The 16,092-nt window shown below is 39.7% G+C and overlaps 1 protein-coding gene across 4 annotated transcripts in view; it reads right to left on the bottom strand.

Annotated features, from left to right (window-relative positions):
• Positions 1 to 1,673: 1,673 nt before the first annotated feature.
• Positions 1,674 to 16,092, bottom strand: part of ZFAT (zinc finger and AT-hook domain containing) — a 305,185-nt gene continuing 290,766 nt past the window's right edge. For all 4 annotated transcript variants that reach the window (XM_033932774.1, XM_033932772.1, XM_033932773.1 and 1 more), the window contains one exon: positions 1,674 to 3,417. In XM_033932774.1, the coding sequence (XP_033788665.1) occupies positions 3,178 to 3,417 (240 nt within the window). In that variant the 3' untranslated portion in view covers positions 1,674 to 3,177. The remainder of the gene's footprint in view (positions 3,418 to 16,092) is intronic.

Raw genomic sequence — 16,092 nt, 5'->3', positions numbered from 1 at the left:
TTTCCCGCCCCTGATTTTTAGCGGATGCCCTCTTGTGGCCGAGGGTCCTTTAAGAAAGAAAATATCATCTTCCTCCTCGATACGACCGGTGATATACTTAAACATCTCAATCATGCATGTCTCCCCTCTCCCTACTTTCTTACAGAGAGTACAGCCGCAATTTATCCAGCCTCTCCTCATATGAGAGATCCTTGAGCCCTGAGACCATCCTGGTGGCCATACGCTGAACCGACTCGACTCTCAGTACATCTTGCCAGGTACTTGGGACTTGGGTTGGCAACTGTTGGAAACAGGATACTGTGCCTAATGGATCTTCGGTCTTTCCCAGTATGGCAATTCTTACAGTTTTTACTGTGCATTAACACACAGTTTCAAATTCTAACTCATAAATCCTGAGGGCAAGAGCATGTGACATGAGAGGAATTCATATGAAAGAAGTTAAGATTTACTCAGATTTGAAAATTGTCACTGCTAATCTATAAGAAAAAAAATAAGCATGTAACAATGTAATAATTGAACAATCAATGAGGCATAACTTAAAAGTTTTATACGTGGAACACAATTTCTAATTCCATTTAACTTACACAATTTACAAACTCTTATGATTCAATTTATTTTCATAAAAAATCTTTAATTATATCAAAAATATTGAAAATTAAAATAACCTCTCATGTAGTAGCACATACCCCAGCAGGAATAGTTTTATTTACAGATATTTACAGGCTCTTTATCTACAAATGGTTGTTCTTTAAATGCAGTATTAATTATATTACTTATACAATCCTCAGCAAGCATTTCATAAATATGATGCCTAGAAAGTGATAGTAATTTAATGCCATTTTAAGATGCCTGCATATAAATTAATGTAAATGATGTGGGGGAACAAGGCGATATCATAAAGCATTACGACATAAGTCAAAAGATATCTTTTAAGTTATTACATGATACTTTGTAATACTGTATATATATATATATATATATATATCACACAGAGCAGCAGTTTTTCATTATTCTATGGGTTCCTTTTATGAAGGCGCGTTAGGGCCTTAACGCGTGAATAGTGAGTACTAAAATGCCATACGCGCTAGCTGCTACCGCCTCCTCTTGAGCAGGCGGTAATTTTTCAGCTAGCGTGCTAATCTGGTGTGTGCGCTAAAAACGCTAGTGCACCTTCATAAAAGGAGCCCTATATTGCTACTAAAAGCTGACTACCTCCACTAGCCAGGAACTCAATGATTGGCTAAGAAAGATTTAAGTTGGACTTTCAAGGTAACATACATACCTTTCCATATTGTGCACTAATCCTAGTGTTTTGGTTGGCTCAGCTCACAATTGAAGTCAATGTCAATGTCCTAATTTACAGTACAATCCTGAGAGTGAAAAGGCACCCAAGTTTCCAATGCTTTTATGAACACCAGAAACCTTCTAGGCCTACTTGGCATTGCCCTCATCATATAAACAACATGATGAGACTGTTGAGTAAATGCACCGTCTTATAGGACCTTCGTCCACCAGAGGGCATCCGCTGAAAATTAGGGGAGGAAAATTTCATGGTGACTTCAGAAAGTATTTCTTCACCGAGAGGGTGGTCGATCTTGGAACGAACTCCCACTGCAGGTGATTGAGGCCAACAGCGTGGCAGATTTTTAAAATAAATGGGATATTCATGTGGGATCTCTAATGATGTAAAGGCAGGGGGTGGTGAACAAATTCAAGGCGAAGGATCACTAGAGTGGGCAGACTTGATGGGCTTTGGCCCTTTTCTGCCGTCATTTTTCTATGTTTCTATTATTCTCCAATCTAATCTAAAGTTTGTATACCGGATCATTTCCTGAAGGAACTCGACTCAGTTTACTGATAAAAGCAGTGTTTTACTAAGGTGCGCTAGCATTTTTAGCACACACACGAAATTACTGCGCGGTACGCTTCTAGAATAACGCCAGCTCAATGCTGACGTTAAGGTCTAGCACACGCTATGCGTTTTTAGCACACACACGAAATTACTGCGCGGTACACTTCTAGAATAACGCCAGCTCAATGCTGATGTTAAGGTCTAACACGCGCTATGCGTTTTTAGCACATGCACGAAATTACTGCGCGGTACACTTCTAGAATAACGCCAGCTCAATGCTGATGTTAAGGTCTAACACGCGCTATGCGTTTTTAGCACATGCACGAAATTACTGCGCGGTACGCTTCTAGAATAACGCCAGCTCAATGCTGACGTTAAGGTCTAGCACGTGCTATGCCACACGTTAAGGCCCTAATGCACCTTAGTAAAAGGAGCCCTAAATGATTATTCAAACAGAAAGAAACAGAGCAGGAAATAGCAGTGTGCTTTGACAGATTGATGTGTCCCTTTCATTCTAGTTTTTCCAGTCCTATTGATCAAAAAGGTTCAATTTTTATTGCACTCTCCAAATTCACAAAAAATGGCAGCTTAATTTGTATGTTTGGAAGAATTTTCTTTTGCTCCTCTAATGCAGCTTTGAGCTTATCAAACCTATAAGAAAACAGTCAAGTAAAAATCACTTTAAAAGACTTAAACTTGATTTATTTACATATTTTTTTGTTTGAATTAAAAGCCAGTGGTTTTTTTTTGTGAGTTAGTAATATTCTTAAAGCTGGAGATGCTAACATGAGAAATGAAATATATAAACATATTGTCTATTGATCACAGCTCAGAAATGCACAGGCAATGAACGCATTGTTCAACAATTCATGACACCTCATATCATTCTTGATTAGCAACTTGGATGAAAGTTTACATTCGGTATATTAAAAAAGAACTTTCCAAACGTGAAAAGTAGCCTTGTCAACAGCACAGGTCAACAGTAGCCTTATCATAGCTGCTTCCTGAATATTGAGATACAAAATGATGCAAGTCAAATGCTTAAATTAAGGGAGAAGCACTGCTGGAAAAAGCCTTGAGTTTCTTCTTGATCTGTACTGTATTCAGCTAGCTTTCTAGGGCTCTGTTCTGGCCACCAGGTGCAGCAAGACTGTAAAACACCCTGGAAATGTAGAGTTTTATGCCTATGGTGAAGAAAAATGTGAAGCATGAAAGCTCCAGAACATTACATTAAAAATATAAAAATTAATATTTGTTTGAATTTAGAAAAATATTCTAGCTTTGTTTGGGTTACATCAGGAACTTATCCCCAAAAGTCTTAATCTTCAGATTTCTTGTGTAGCTTGTGCCACTGTTTGTTCTTCCACTGGCTGAATGGCTTCTTGCACATACACAATAAATTCAGAGGCCTCTTCTCCCTGAGTGTAGACTGTGACAGTCTCTATTCCTTCTACTTCATCGGATGAGACCACTAGGTGGTGCTGTTCACCTAGCCCCACAGAAGCCTGCTGCAAAGCTTTCTGGATCATCACCGTGTGGTCAGCCGTCTGCTCCTCTTGTGTCACCTATTAAAAAAATTACATATAATACAACATTATGCAACATCCAATTGAGAACGTTAGGAAACAAAAGATGACAGAGAGGAGAGAGAGAAAAAAGCCTTCTCATTAAGTAAAATTAACAAAGAAATATCTAGGTGCCTTTTATTGAAGGAAAATAGCTATGAATTCAGGTAAGTTCCTTTGTCCATGAAGATGAATTACTTTGTCATGTTTCTTGAATATGCCAACTAGAAAAAAAAAAAAAAATCAAAGTTCCAGAAGATAATCTAATAGAAAATGTTGAGGCCTATCTAGATATCTGTGATATGTTACAAAAGAATAACATAGTCAAGAATGGTGGTACAGTCAAAGGTGGGACCGGATTGGCGGGGGCTCATCCATTTTGGGCTCAGACCCACCAAACAGTGTGCATATTGTTGATAGAATTGATGGAGATTCTAAGCTTGGCCAGCTGAAAGCATTCTCTGCTGTAACCCTAGGATTATGTGAATACTAGGGAAATTGCTATGTTGAGAGCTGGGAGATATCTGTAGCAAAGGAGGTAGACAGCTGAGAGATCATTTGTGTTATAATAGCGTAGATAGGCTGAATTTGCCTATATCTAATGTTGCAATGTATTGGATTTATTCAAAGCATTAAACGGCTCCGCCCCCCCCTATCTAAACAACCGCCTAAACCAGATCCTCACCTCAAGACAAAGAAGAACTCCGAACCCTTTTGCCTTCCCTCCACTCAAGGGCACTCAGCGCAAAAAGATGTTTGATAATCTTCTGGCGACGCAAGCAGCAAAACTTAACCACTCCACCTCCAACCTGTTGACGGCAACGGGCGACTTCAAAACTTTTTGAAAAGAAATCAAAACCCTACTTTTCAAAAAATTTATCCAGATATCTTAACCCAACCCTTCCCCCTCCTCCTAGATAAATTCTCCCCCAAAACCTCCACTTAAATAATCTCTTCCTCCCCAAAACACCAACCAAGTATTCAGTTCCCTGAAATATAACGTAATCTTATTTATACTCTAACTGTAATCTATTTGTTATATCACACAGTAACGTACAGTCAATTTAATATCCAATTTGCAAGTTCTTCCAGAATTAATCCAGGTACCTCTCCTCCCTTGTAACCAAAAAACCCCCAAAACTGTGGTAACTTCACTGGAAATGTCCAGTTAGCTCTTTTGTCCCTAATGTAATGTAACATTCCAACCTGCCCTCCCAGATCAACAATGAATTGCTCAGGGCAGTTTACAACTTAGAAGCATTTAAAAGTATTTAAAATCTATTGTATAAAGGAGAAATGTGTATAATTGTGCTACATATGCATAAATATTTTATTTACAATCAATATATACCCAGTGCTGCTCTCTGATTTTCATTTATAGTTTATTCTTTACATAAAAAGTGAAAGAAAAAAAATGAGAACCATATGAGCACTATTAAAATATTGGTACATTACTCTTGCCATCTTATTTATAGGAATGAAAATGACCATTATAAAAACAGCTTATTTCACCTGCATCTGTCTGTTTGTTATTACTGTTCTTGACCATCTCACTTTTGAATTCTTGGCACTTCAAATGTTTCCTTTGTTTTGTCTTAAGGCATTGACTTTTCAAATCAATGCAGTGTTTATGTTTTTTGGGGGGTTCATGCAGCATAACATAAGAATAGCCTTACTGGGTCAGACTAATGGTCCATCAAGCCCAGTAGCCCATTCTCACGGTGGCCATTCCAGGTTCCTAGTAACTGGTCAAAACCCAAGGAGTGGCAACATTCCATGCTACTGAGTCTTCCCCCATGTCTTTCTCAATTTTCCTCTAGGAAACTGTCCAAACCTTTCTTAAAACCAGCTACGTTATCCGCTCTTACCACAACCTCTGGCAATGCGTTCCAGAGCTTAACTATTCTCTGAGTGAAAAAATATTTCCGCCTATTGGTTTGAAAAGTATATCCCTGTATCTTCGAGTGTCCCCTAGTCTTTGTCATTTTTGATGGAGTGAAAAATCGATCCACTTGTACCCGTTCTACTCCGATCAGGATTTTGTAGACTTCAATCATATTTCCCCTCAGCTGTCTCTTTTCCAAGCTAAAGAGCCCTAACCTTTTTAGTCTTTCCTCATACGAGAGGAGTACCATCCCCTTTATCATCTTGGTCACTCTTCTTTGAACCTTTTCTAGCGCTGCTATATCTTTCTTGAGATAAGAAGAGCAGAATTGAAAGCAATACTCTAGATGAGGTCATACCATGGAGCAATACAGGGGCATTAAAATATTCTTAGTCTTGTTAATTCTTCTCAAATTCTAATTTATGTTCTACAACCACTAGAATAAATGGGAATGTCAATTTTGTTTCTTATTAGTAACATAACTTTTTAAAGCCACCTAAAAGTGGATAAACATGAAAGCAAATTGGAGAATCCCACACTTGCTGATTACCATAGAATCTTGAGGGAGAGCTGACAGCAGAAGCTGCCTCTGCTGGTGGATGAGCAGGTCTTAAATTGTGCTTCAGAAGAGGGCAAAAGCTTGTGTATATAATTCTGTGCGCACAGCATGAAAAAGTGTTCCCTGGATGAAATAGGGCTATTGTCTTGCTCTGAAGAGGAGAGTGAGCTACGAGTATAATGTTTGATTTAAAAAGTGTTAACTGAAGTATTGTTAGAACCAGAAAGGGATAATAGTTGAAAGGATCACTCTGTGTATCCATCTGTACTGTGAATCAAAGGAGGATAACGTGTTTAACTGAATCCGTTGCATTTATACTCCACTTAATATGGCTTGGTTTAGATTCAGATATCTTCAAAGGATACTGGAAAGGGAAGATGGAATAGACAGATAGAAATGTTGCTGTAAAGGCTGAAATAGTCAAGTTACATTTTAATAAACAGTTGGCAGATATAAATGATTCCCATTTACACCTATCAAACTGCCAGACAAGCTATAAATACATATAAAATTATACTTTGAACTGATTGTATGAAAATATCAGAAGCTTCAAAACTGGAGAATTGTATAAAAATACCAAAATATAAGTTGGGCGTGCCCTAGGACATAGCAGGAATCACTGCCTGCATTGCCTGCCTAGAATCACTCTGACCTACAGTCATGTTGGCCTGTTCGATTCCTGAGGAAGGGGCTATTGCCCTGAAACCCTGCTGGACTCTCCTTGCTACTATTTGATTATAGCACCTTTATTCAGCTAAGTAACTGGAGGGACAAGTGACTAATTTTTTCATTCTCTGTTCAGGTCAGTGGGTTAGGCATTCAGGGCACTGCAGAACAGTGAACTTTTTGTCTTCCACTTTTATATACATTTATTTATTGCACATTGTTTGCACTTGACTTGCACTTTACAGCACATAGGAGCACCCATATGATGGTGTGTGACTGGCAGTGAGTGGTAATCTCTGCTCAGTGTTTGCTGGCTTTGCTATTCTAAGCACTAGAACTGCTCTTTGAGTCGCTCTTTAAAGCTTTCAAACTCACGCTTAGGGTGCTCCTTATCTTAAAAATTTAGAGTTGAGGTTTATATATTTTTGGTGGAGTCTAGGGAGTTAACTTTCCTGCTATGTCCTAGGGCTTGCCCAATTTATATTTTGGTGTCTTTAAGGATATTTTGTCTTGGGGTTTTTGCTATTGTATAAAAATAGACATATTAGGCATTTTAAAGATCTGATGGAAGCATAAACAATGGGATGCTGACATGATAGAGCAATTCAAATTAGGGGAGAGGTAGTGCTACTGGGTAAGGTAGGATAATGTCAAACAACATTAAAGTTCATTCTGTTGACTTAGGTACATCTCTCTGACCCGACCCAAGCTGAGCCCCGCCCCAAATCGCTTTTTTCTGTCTTCTCCCACTGCTGTCCTCCACTTTAAGATACCCCACCCCGGAGAGGGTGAGAGCCAGAAGGCCTTGAGCATGCACAAATAATGCATGCGCAAATAATGCAGCTCACTGACACCTCTACTGGTTGTATGATCTACCAACATCATCCAGAGCCTTAAATTTGTGCACGTAATGATGGATGAATACCAGCATGACATAAAAGTCAGACATTTTAGACTCAGACAAATTGTCAGTAGAGACTATGTTCCTAACTTTCTTTGACTTACCGTGGTAGTGGGGGAACTATGTGGCACAGTGTTTAAAGCTACAGCCTCAGCACCCTGAAGTTGTGGGTTCAAACCCACACTGATCCTTGTGCCCCTGGGCAAGTCACTTAATCTCCCCGTTGCCCCAGGTACATTAGATAGATTAAGAGCCCGCCAGGAGACAGGGAAAAATGCTTGACTACCTGATTAAATTCATGTAAACCATTCTGAACTCCCCTGGAAGAACGGTATAGAAAAATAAATACATAAAAAAAATAAATAAGCCTTTACTAGCACTGGCATAAGCACCACCCAACAACATCTGTTTTTGTGTTGAATCTGCTAAAAGTGGAACTAGGATTCTGTATGTGTCAGTGTCGAGAACTCTGGGAATTATAGTTCAGTATTTCTTTAACAGGAAATTGTTTGGAAATATTTTCTTTTTTCCTCTCATTATTCAAGTCTCAGTAATAGCTGGAATACATTTAATGTGGTCCTTATGATTTTCTTATTCCCCAAATAGTAATAATAAATGTTTTGTGCTAGATAGCTCAATGTGCCACGTACCAAAATGAAAGTAACCTCTGCTTTTCATTTCCTCTTTCTTCTGACTTAAGGAAAAAAAAATAACACTTTAGCTGAATATGCTTCCTTGAATGTTTTAATAGAGAGAGCAGTGTTTGTTTAATGCTTTTCTTTCTTCAAGTGTGACCAGTTTTAATAACATACCGCTTGATCTGCAGTTTCAAATAGCAGCCCTAGTTTGACTCTCATATTAAATGCTTTGGTATTTACAGGCTTATTTTATCAAGTCGCTAGGACTCGAGCACGAGTCAATGGCACCTAATAACAAACTGAAAGAAGGTGAACAGAAGGAACAAGAATTAGAACATATAAAGTTACACCTAAGATCAGGAATATATGTAATATAATTGGAATGAAGATAATACAAAGGGTTAAGATCAATCTCACATGTTTGGGAATAAAGTTAAGACAACTGAATAAGAGGCCAGTATAGCATCCTTTCAGGTTAGGATTGCCTAAAATGCACGGTCTGTGTCGGTGTATGGCCGTTTGGTGAAGGATGGGCAGGGGAGGGCTTCAATGGCTGGGAGGGTGTAGATGGGCTGGAGTAAGTCTTAACAGAGATTTTGGCAGTTGGAACCCAAGCACAGTACCGGGTAAAGCTTTGGATTCTTGCCCAGAAATAGCTAAGAAGAAAAATAAAATTAAATTAAATTAAAAAAAATTTTTAAATTGAATCAGGTTGGGCAGACTGGATGGACCATTCGGGTCTTTATCTGCCGTCATCTACTATGTTACTAAAATTAACTTTCACATGCAAAGTAAGCAGTGTCAACAAAGTAGTCATAGAACCCCTATGTGGGGAAGAAGACCACAACCTAGGAGGTGCTTCTCATACACCTATCCAGAAGCAAGTATAAAAAGACCAATTTGGCATCAGCTAGTCCTCTTAGTCCCCCCACCCACATTATCTTACCGAGCACGGCTACAGGGGATAAGGGTAGCTGCTGGGCAGAAACCTAAGCTGATTCCCTATCCTCTGGGCTTGTTGTTACTGTATTAGTACACTGGCAGTGGTAAAAGAAAATTCTGCTTTTACGGTCTAGTGGGGCATTGAATTCATGAAGGATAAACCATAGCACTGAGAATGTCAGTTCTGTGCACCAGCAAATGTGTGGGCTACTCCACAATGATTTTACTATAGTAGTTATATGTTTAATGACCACATTATCTCCGCAATCCAAGACTCACACTGGCTCCCAGTACAAGAATGCATACAATACAAATTCTACTGCACCCTATACAAAGCTCTGAATGAAGATGTACCAAGTTATCTAAATAATCGCCTAATAAGGAATAACATATCCAGACCAAGGAGAACAAAGGAACACTTTACCCCCCCCCCCCCCAATCCCAGTCAAAGCAAAAAACTATATGAAGGATTATTAGCAACCCAAGCAGCAAGACTAGACCGCCACCTCTCCAATCTAATGACCACAACGCCCAACTACACAACCTTCAGGAAAGAATTGAAAACTATGCTATTCAAGAAATTTGTCAACTGATCTAACTAAACCTTCCCAACTCCCCAGATCATAATGTATTTTCCAACTATCGACCTTCTAATCTTCCTGGGAATGCCCAGGCCAATTCTTCTGTAAACCGCCTAGAACTAAAAGGTATTGGCGGGATAGAAGACACCAATGTAATGTAAAATTTCTTGTATATTTAATTTATGCTGTAGTCCTGAAATATCTACATCTTTCTCAAACAGACAGTCTGTGCCTAGTTCTTGAACTGGAGGGACAGAAAAGGAACCTCACGTGGATGAGAGGGATGGATCAGAGGAAGGATAAATCATGGCTGATGAGCCAGACACAGCCTTCCGATACCAAATACTGCAGCTCACTGATACCTCTACTGGTTGTATGATCTACCAACATCATCCAGAGCCTTAAATTTGTGCATGTAATGATGGATGAATACCAGCATGACATAAAACTTTATGACAACCTAATAGCCTCCAAAGCAGCTAAACTGGACAGACAAATCACTACTCTGTTATCTTCAACTACAAACTACAAAACCTTCAAGAGAGATATTAAAACCATACTCTTCAAAAAACACATAAAACCTATCCAGCACGACCAATCCCAACCCAACATCCAACACTCTCTATACCCTTAGTACTCTCTAATATTCTTCTATCTACCAAATGTTATCTAAAACCCCATAATTCACCCTATTCTTATCTCCTAAAGACCTCTACTTCCCGTTGGTAACTCTTTTTCCAACGTTTTTTATTACCTTAAAAATTTTTTGTCATTGCTTATTCTATTCCTTCAAATTTTGAATGTAATCCTTGTTTTAGTTTGGATGTAATCCACCTTGAACCGCAAGGTAATGGCGGAAAAGAAATCACTAATGTAATGTAATAAAAGTCAGACATTTTAGACTCAGACAAATTATGTCAGTAGAGACTATGTTCCTACCTTTCTTTGACTTGCCGTGGTAGTGGGGGAACTATGTGGCGCAGTGTTTAAAGCTACAGCCTCAGCACCCTGAAGTTGTGGGTTCAAACCCACACGGCTTCTTGTGCCCCTGGGCAAGTCACTTGAGGCTCCTTTTACTAAGGTGCACTAGCGTTTTTAGTGTACACAGGAAATTACTGCGCGCTACGCACCTAGAACTAGCGCCAGCTCAATGCTGGCGTTAAGGTCTAGCACGCGCAGCAATGTAGCGCGCATTAAAGCCTTAACGCAGCTTAGTAAAAGGAGCCCTTAATCTCCCTTTTGCCCCAGGTACATTAGATAGATTGAGAGCCACCAGGACAGACAGAGAAAAATGCTTGAGCACCTGAATAAATTCATGTAAACCATTCTGAACTCCCCTGGAAGAACGGTATAGAAAATTAAATAAATAAAAAATAAATAAGCCTTGACTAGCACCGGCATAAGCACCACCCAACAACATTAACAGGAATGAACTGGACAATTGTAATGGCTTGTCTTTTTTTCTGTATTTTCACAGTGTACCATAGTGGCACACCAAAAAAGAAGAGCTAGCACATATTGCCATTTTAAAGACTTGTAACTGAATTAATTTTTTTAAAATACGAAATATGGAGAAAAAAACTTGTTTGTGTAGTATGGCAAAAAAAATAGCAGTGCTGAAGCAAATTGGCATCTGAAGGGATTATAAAACAAAGCATAAGCTATACATGCCCTACAACCATAACAAAACAACTACAAACTATCCAAAACACAGCACTAAGACTCATCTACTCATTAAAGAAACATGATCACATCACAGAAGCATATCTCCAATCGCAAATGGCTTCTGTTCCCAGCAAGAATACAATTTAAATTCTACTGCCTACTATCTAAGACTTTATACGGAGACAGTCCAAACTACCTGAACAACCGCCTCATCCACAACACCTCAACTAGACATAGGAAAACTCACACCCCATTCTCATACCCCCCCAATTAAGGAGGTCAAACGGAAAAAAACTCTATGATGGCCTCCTGGCCACTCAAGCAGCCAAACTAGACAACCAAACCGCCAATCTACTGACGGCATCCCTCGACTACAAGACTTTTAGAAAAGAAATAAAGACCAAACTCTTCAAGAAAACTCTGAAAAAAGAAATAATACTGCAAGTCTCAAACTCCAGCTCTCACTAAAGCCAACCACCCCAAACAAATAACCTTACCCATTTCTCACTCTTTTTGAAAATGGCCAATTTTTTTTTTTTTTTTGTAAGTTCTTGTTGTAATACATCTTGGATAATTCTTTTGTAATCCGCCTTGAACTGCAAGGTAAGGGCGGAATAGAAATCCCTAATGTAATGTAATATAAGGACTACAGTGGTGGCTGAGAAGAGCGTGGAACCTCTGTGATTAGACACCCAGTTTGGAAGACTTTGGCAGCTGTAAAGGAAAGAGAGGTCTTATTAAGAAAGACTGAACATTGGAAAAATTAGAGCTGAGAGTTAATTGCAGTTAACTGTGATTAAAAATATTAATCATGTTGCAGCATCTCCTGTCTCCTCCAAACATCTTTTCTGCTCTCTTCCACTGTGAACCGCTGTTCTTGGTGTGATCCAGCATCTTTATCCCCACCTGCAATTCAACACCATCAGCATCCCCATGCTGATCTACCTTAAATATGGCCTTCTGTTGCTCAATGGCAGTGGCAGCATTGCACATTTGCTGCCTGCAGCCTAGTCTGAAGCTTTCCCTCTGACTGGTCCTGCCCCTGCAGAAAAAGGAAGGAATGTCGGAGGAGGTGGGGTGGGCCAGAGGGAAATCTTCGGCGCTGGCTGCAGGCAGCATATGTGCAACACTGCCCCTGCCAAGAACCAACAAAGGACTACCTCTAAGGTAGACTGGGAGGGCGTGGGGGGAGAAGACTTCAAGCTATGGGTAGAGAGAATGAAATGACCTGCAAGCAGAACTGGAGGCGCCACCAGTTTAATCAATGGACAAGGAGATGATCTGGAGTAGGATGGAAATTATCAGTCCTTTACAGAAGGGAAGGGAGATGGTATATGATATACCGCCTTTTTACATATGGATACATTTTTGTGCCCAGAGTCACAATGAACAGCAGTAGAAATAAATAAATAAATATCTTTACTTGTACAATTAATCTTAAAGTTTGTTTTAATCATGTGATTGATCATGATTAAAAATTTTAATTGAATGCAGCTCTAAAAAAAAAATCGATCTTGCAGGATTAACTTGAGATTTTTATCAATTTTCCTTAATTTCCATTAATACCTCCTCTGGAAATGGTCAGAAAATATCTGCATCGCTGAAGTTGCGGCATGTAATGCCTCCAAGAAGGGCCCAGGGATGGTATCGCCAATGGAAAATCTAGTAGAGGTGGTGCAAACCCCCAAGGAGGTGACACTCAAAGCAATTTGGATTATGCTACAAAAACTGGATGCAGCCACATTGAAGACTTCTGGAGGGGTAACGGCTCTGGGATGAATTGTCCAAATCTTTTGAACTAATTTGAAATTTTAAAACTCAATCACTCAGATACAAACAGAAACAGTTCGGTTTCTCCAAGAATTTAAGACAATTTCTATTAAGGATCATCTAGTTTTACGTAGAAGAATTGAAAATATTGAAAATTCTGGCCGAAGACTGAATTTGCGAATACTTGAGGCTCCTTTTACTAAGGTGCGCTAGCGTTTTTAGCGCACGGATTTTAGCGCGCGCTAAACCCACACGACGCTTCTAGAACTAACGCCAGATCAATGCTGGCATTAAGGTCTAGCACGCGCTATTTCACGCATTAAGGCCCCAACGCCCTTAATTTTCCAAAAATTTCTGGGTTTTCACACAAGATGTTTAAAAAATATTTAATAAGAGATTTTGAAATATTCTTCAGATGTTATATAGTACATAAAATTTTAAGGAGAGAAACCCAGAGATATACAGAAAAAGAGGGTTCTCAATAAGCTCAATTAGATTTGAACAATATATCAGTTATCTTGGAGGAATCTATAACTGAATCTTCTTTTAGAACTACCTTATTGGTCTCTTTCATTTTTGAGCGGGATTTAAATGCTCTTTGAGTCTTTATTTTTGCCATTCTACGGAACTCTTTTATGCGAAAATAATTTGGATCTATCCTGATGTAACCAAAAATACTCCGGAAAGAAGGAGACTATTTCTCACTATGTGTCAAGAAATGAGATCAATAGGGGTGTCATTTTTGTTAGCATATCTTTGTAAATGTATGGTTAAGTATGCTGGTTTGAAATATGTTTTCTTTATCCCAGAGCAATTAAGAGCCTTTCTAGATTTTTTTTTTTTTTTTTTAAATTGCTTGAGTGGTTATCTGACAAATTATATATAAGGGCAGGGAATAACAGTGCTATGGCCTATAGAATGACATGGGGGGGGGGAATCTTTCCCCGCCACTGCACTGTCCCCTTCACTGCCCCGTCACTGCCATCCCATTCACCGCAGCATCCATACAAGCCTCAGTACTGCAATATTTAGTTTATTCCTTCCTTATAAATCAAAGCTCTGGCTGCTGAACTGGAGAAAGAAATGTTCAGCTGGAAGGGCTTTGTTTATACATTTTTATCAACATAACTAATATACTACTTTATCCTAAAGCAAAAAAAAAAAAAAGAAAAAGAAAGTAAATAGAATTTTTTTTCTACCTTTATTGTCTGGTTTCTGCTTTCCTCATCTTCTCATTCAATTCCTTCCATCCACTGTCTGTCTTCTTTCTGCGCCTTCCATTTGCTCTGTTACTGTGCTTCTCCCTTCACTCCTCCCCCCCAATTGATCTGGCACCCATCTTCTTCCCTCCGCTCCCCCATAGTCTGGCATCTCTGTCTTCTTCCCTTCCAGCATCTTCTCCCCACTCTCTCTTCCCCATTTCCCAGCGTCTGATCCCCACTCTCGTTTCCCCATTTCCCAGTGTCTTCTCCCCACTCTGTCATCCCCATTTCCTAGCGTCTTCTCCTCACTCTTTCTTCCCCATTTCCCAGCGTCTTCTCCCCACTCTCTCTTCCCCATTTCCTAGCATCTTCTCCCTACTCTCTCTTCCCCATTTCCCAGCGTCTTCTCCCCACTCCCTCTTCCCCATTTCCCAGCGTCTTCTCCCTACTCTCTCATCACCATTTCCCAGCGTCTTCTCCCCACTTCCTCCACTCCACTTTCCCCAGGTCCCTTCTGTGTCTGTTTTTCTCCACCCCACCTTTCTTCCCTTTCTCTCTCCCTGCCCCTTACCTTCGCTGTAGGCAATTTCAAAATATGTTCCCTACCAGCAGCCGGAGCTTTGAAATCGCATGTGGCTGCAGGAAAGGTCGTCTGATGCAACTTCCTGCTGAACCAGAACGTACGCAGGTAAGGCTAGTCTCAGTTAGGGCACTGGTCTTTGACCTAAGGGCCGCCACATGAGTGGACTGCTGGGCATAATGAACCACTGGTCTGACCCAGCAGCGGCAATTCTTATGTTATGTGGAAGGGCTTCCATGCCCTCAGTCATCATCCATCTTGCTATTGATCTTATAAGGCCATCTTTAGACTGGTGTGCTGTGACTGCTACAGGGTCCCAACTGCTGCATGGTCAGCAGCAGTTTTTAAATTTTCTTTATGAGATGAATAATCTGCTTGTTTCCAATTTTAGTTCAATGCAGCGTTTATCATTTGCACCATGGCTAAATATGCCCTTGTGTACAACTACCAAAACTGTAAGGGTTTGACAGTATATGGACAGAAACTTTATCTAACACACAATCTAAACATTTGTTGACTGTCCCTATCAAAGAGCGGAAATCTGGGAAGCCCCTTTTACAAACTATAATGGTCATCCACCTGAGCGGTCACAGTGGCATATGATTTAATAATATTGTACCATTCAATACCCATATGGGAGTATGCACTAATAAAAATTCATTATAAAGTACAAACAATATTAGATACATGGTAGAAGCACTGAGCATTAAGAATTGGCAGTGCAGTATATAAAGATTAAGAACCATGCATATTATAATTACAGAAAGAAAGAAAGCTACTCTGTACCTCTTAGGAATTGCTGGAGTTGAATCACTGGTTACATCTAAATTCAAAGCTTTAATCCTCATTATAGTTTATATAAAAACATGAGCCAATTAGTATTTAACTACTTAGAATTAAATCTGAAATTATAATACAGTCAAACAATTCAAAATTTTCATTGTACTTCCTAGGGGGGGGATGTTTAGATTACCATGGAACTGTAAATGGTGGCAAAGGAAATACAGTGGAACCTCGATTTGGGAGTAACGCGGTTTAGAAACATAGAAAAATGACGGCAGAAAAGGGCCAAAGCCACCAAGTCTGCCCACTCTAGTGACCCTTCTCCTTGATTTTGCTCACCACCCCCTGCCCTTACCTCATTAGAGATCCCACATGAATATCCCATTTATTTTTTAAATCTGCCACGCTGTTGGCCTCAATCACCTGCCGTGGGAGTTCATTCCAATGATCGACCACCCTCTCAGTGAAGAAATACTTTCTGGAGTCACCATGAAATTTCCCTC

Source organism: Geotrypetes seraphini, chromosome 2, assembly GCF_902459505.1.
Source record: "Geotrypetes seraphini chromosome 2, aGeoSer1.1, whole genome shotgun sequence".
NCBI classification, from domain to species: domain Eukaryota; kingdom Metazoa; phylum Chordata; class Amphibia; order Gymnophiona; family Dermophiidae; genus Geotrypetes; species Geotrypetes seraphini.
The sequence above is the reverse complement of the archived record's forward strand: the minus strand, read 5'-3'. Positions and strand labels throughout refer to the sequence as shown.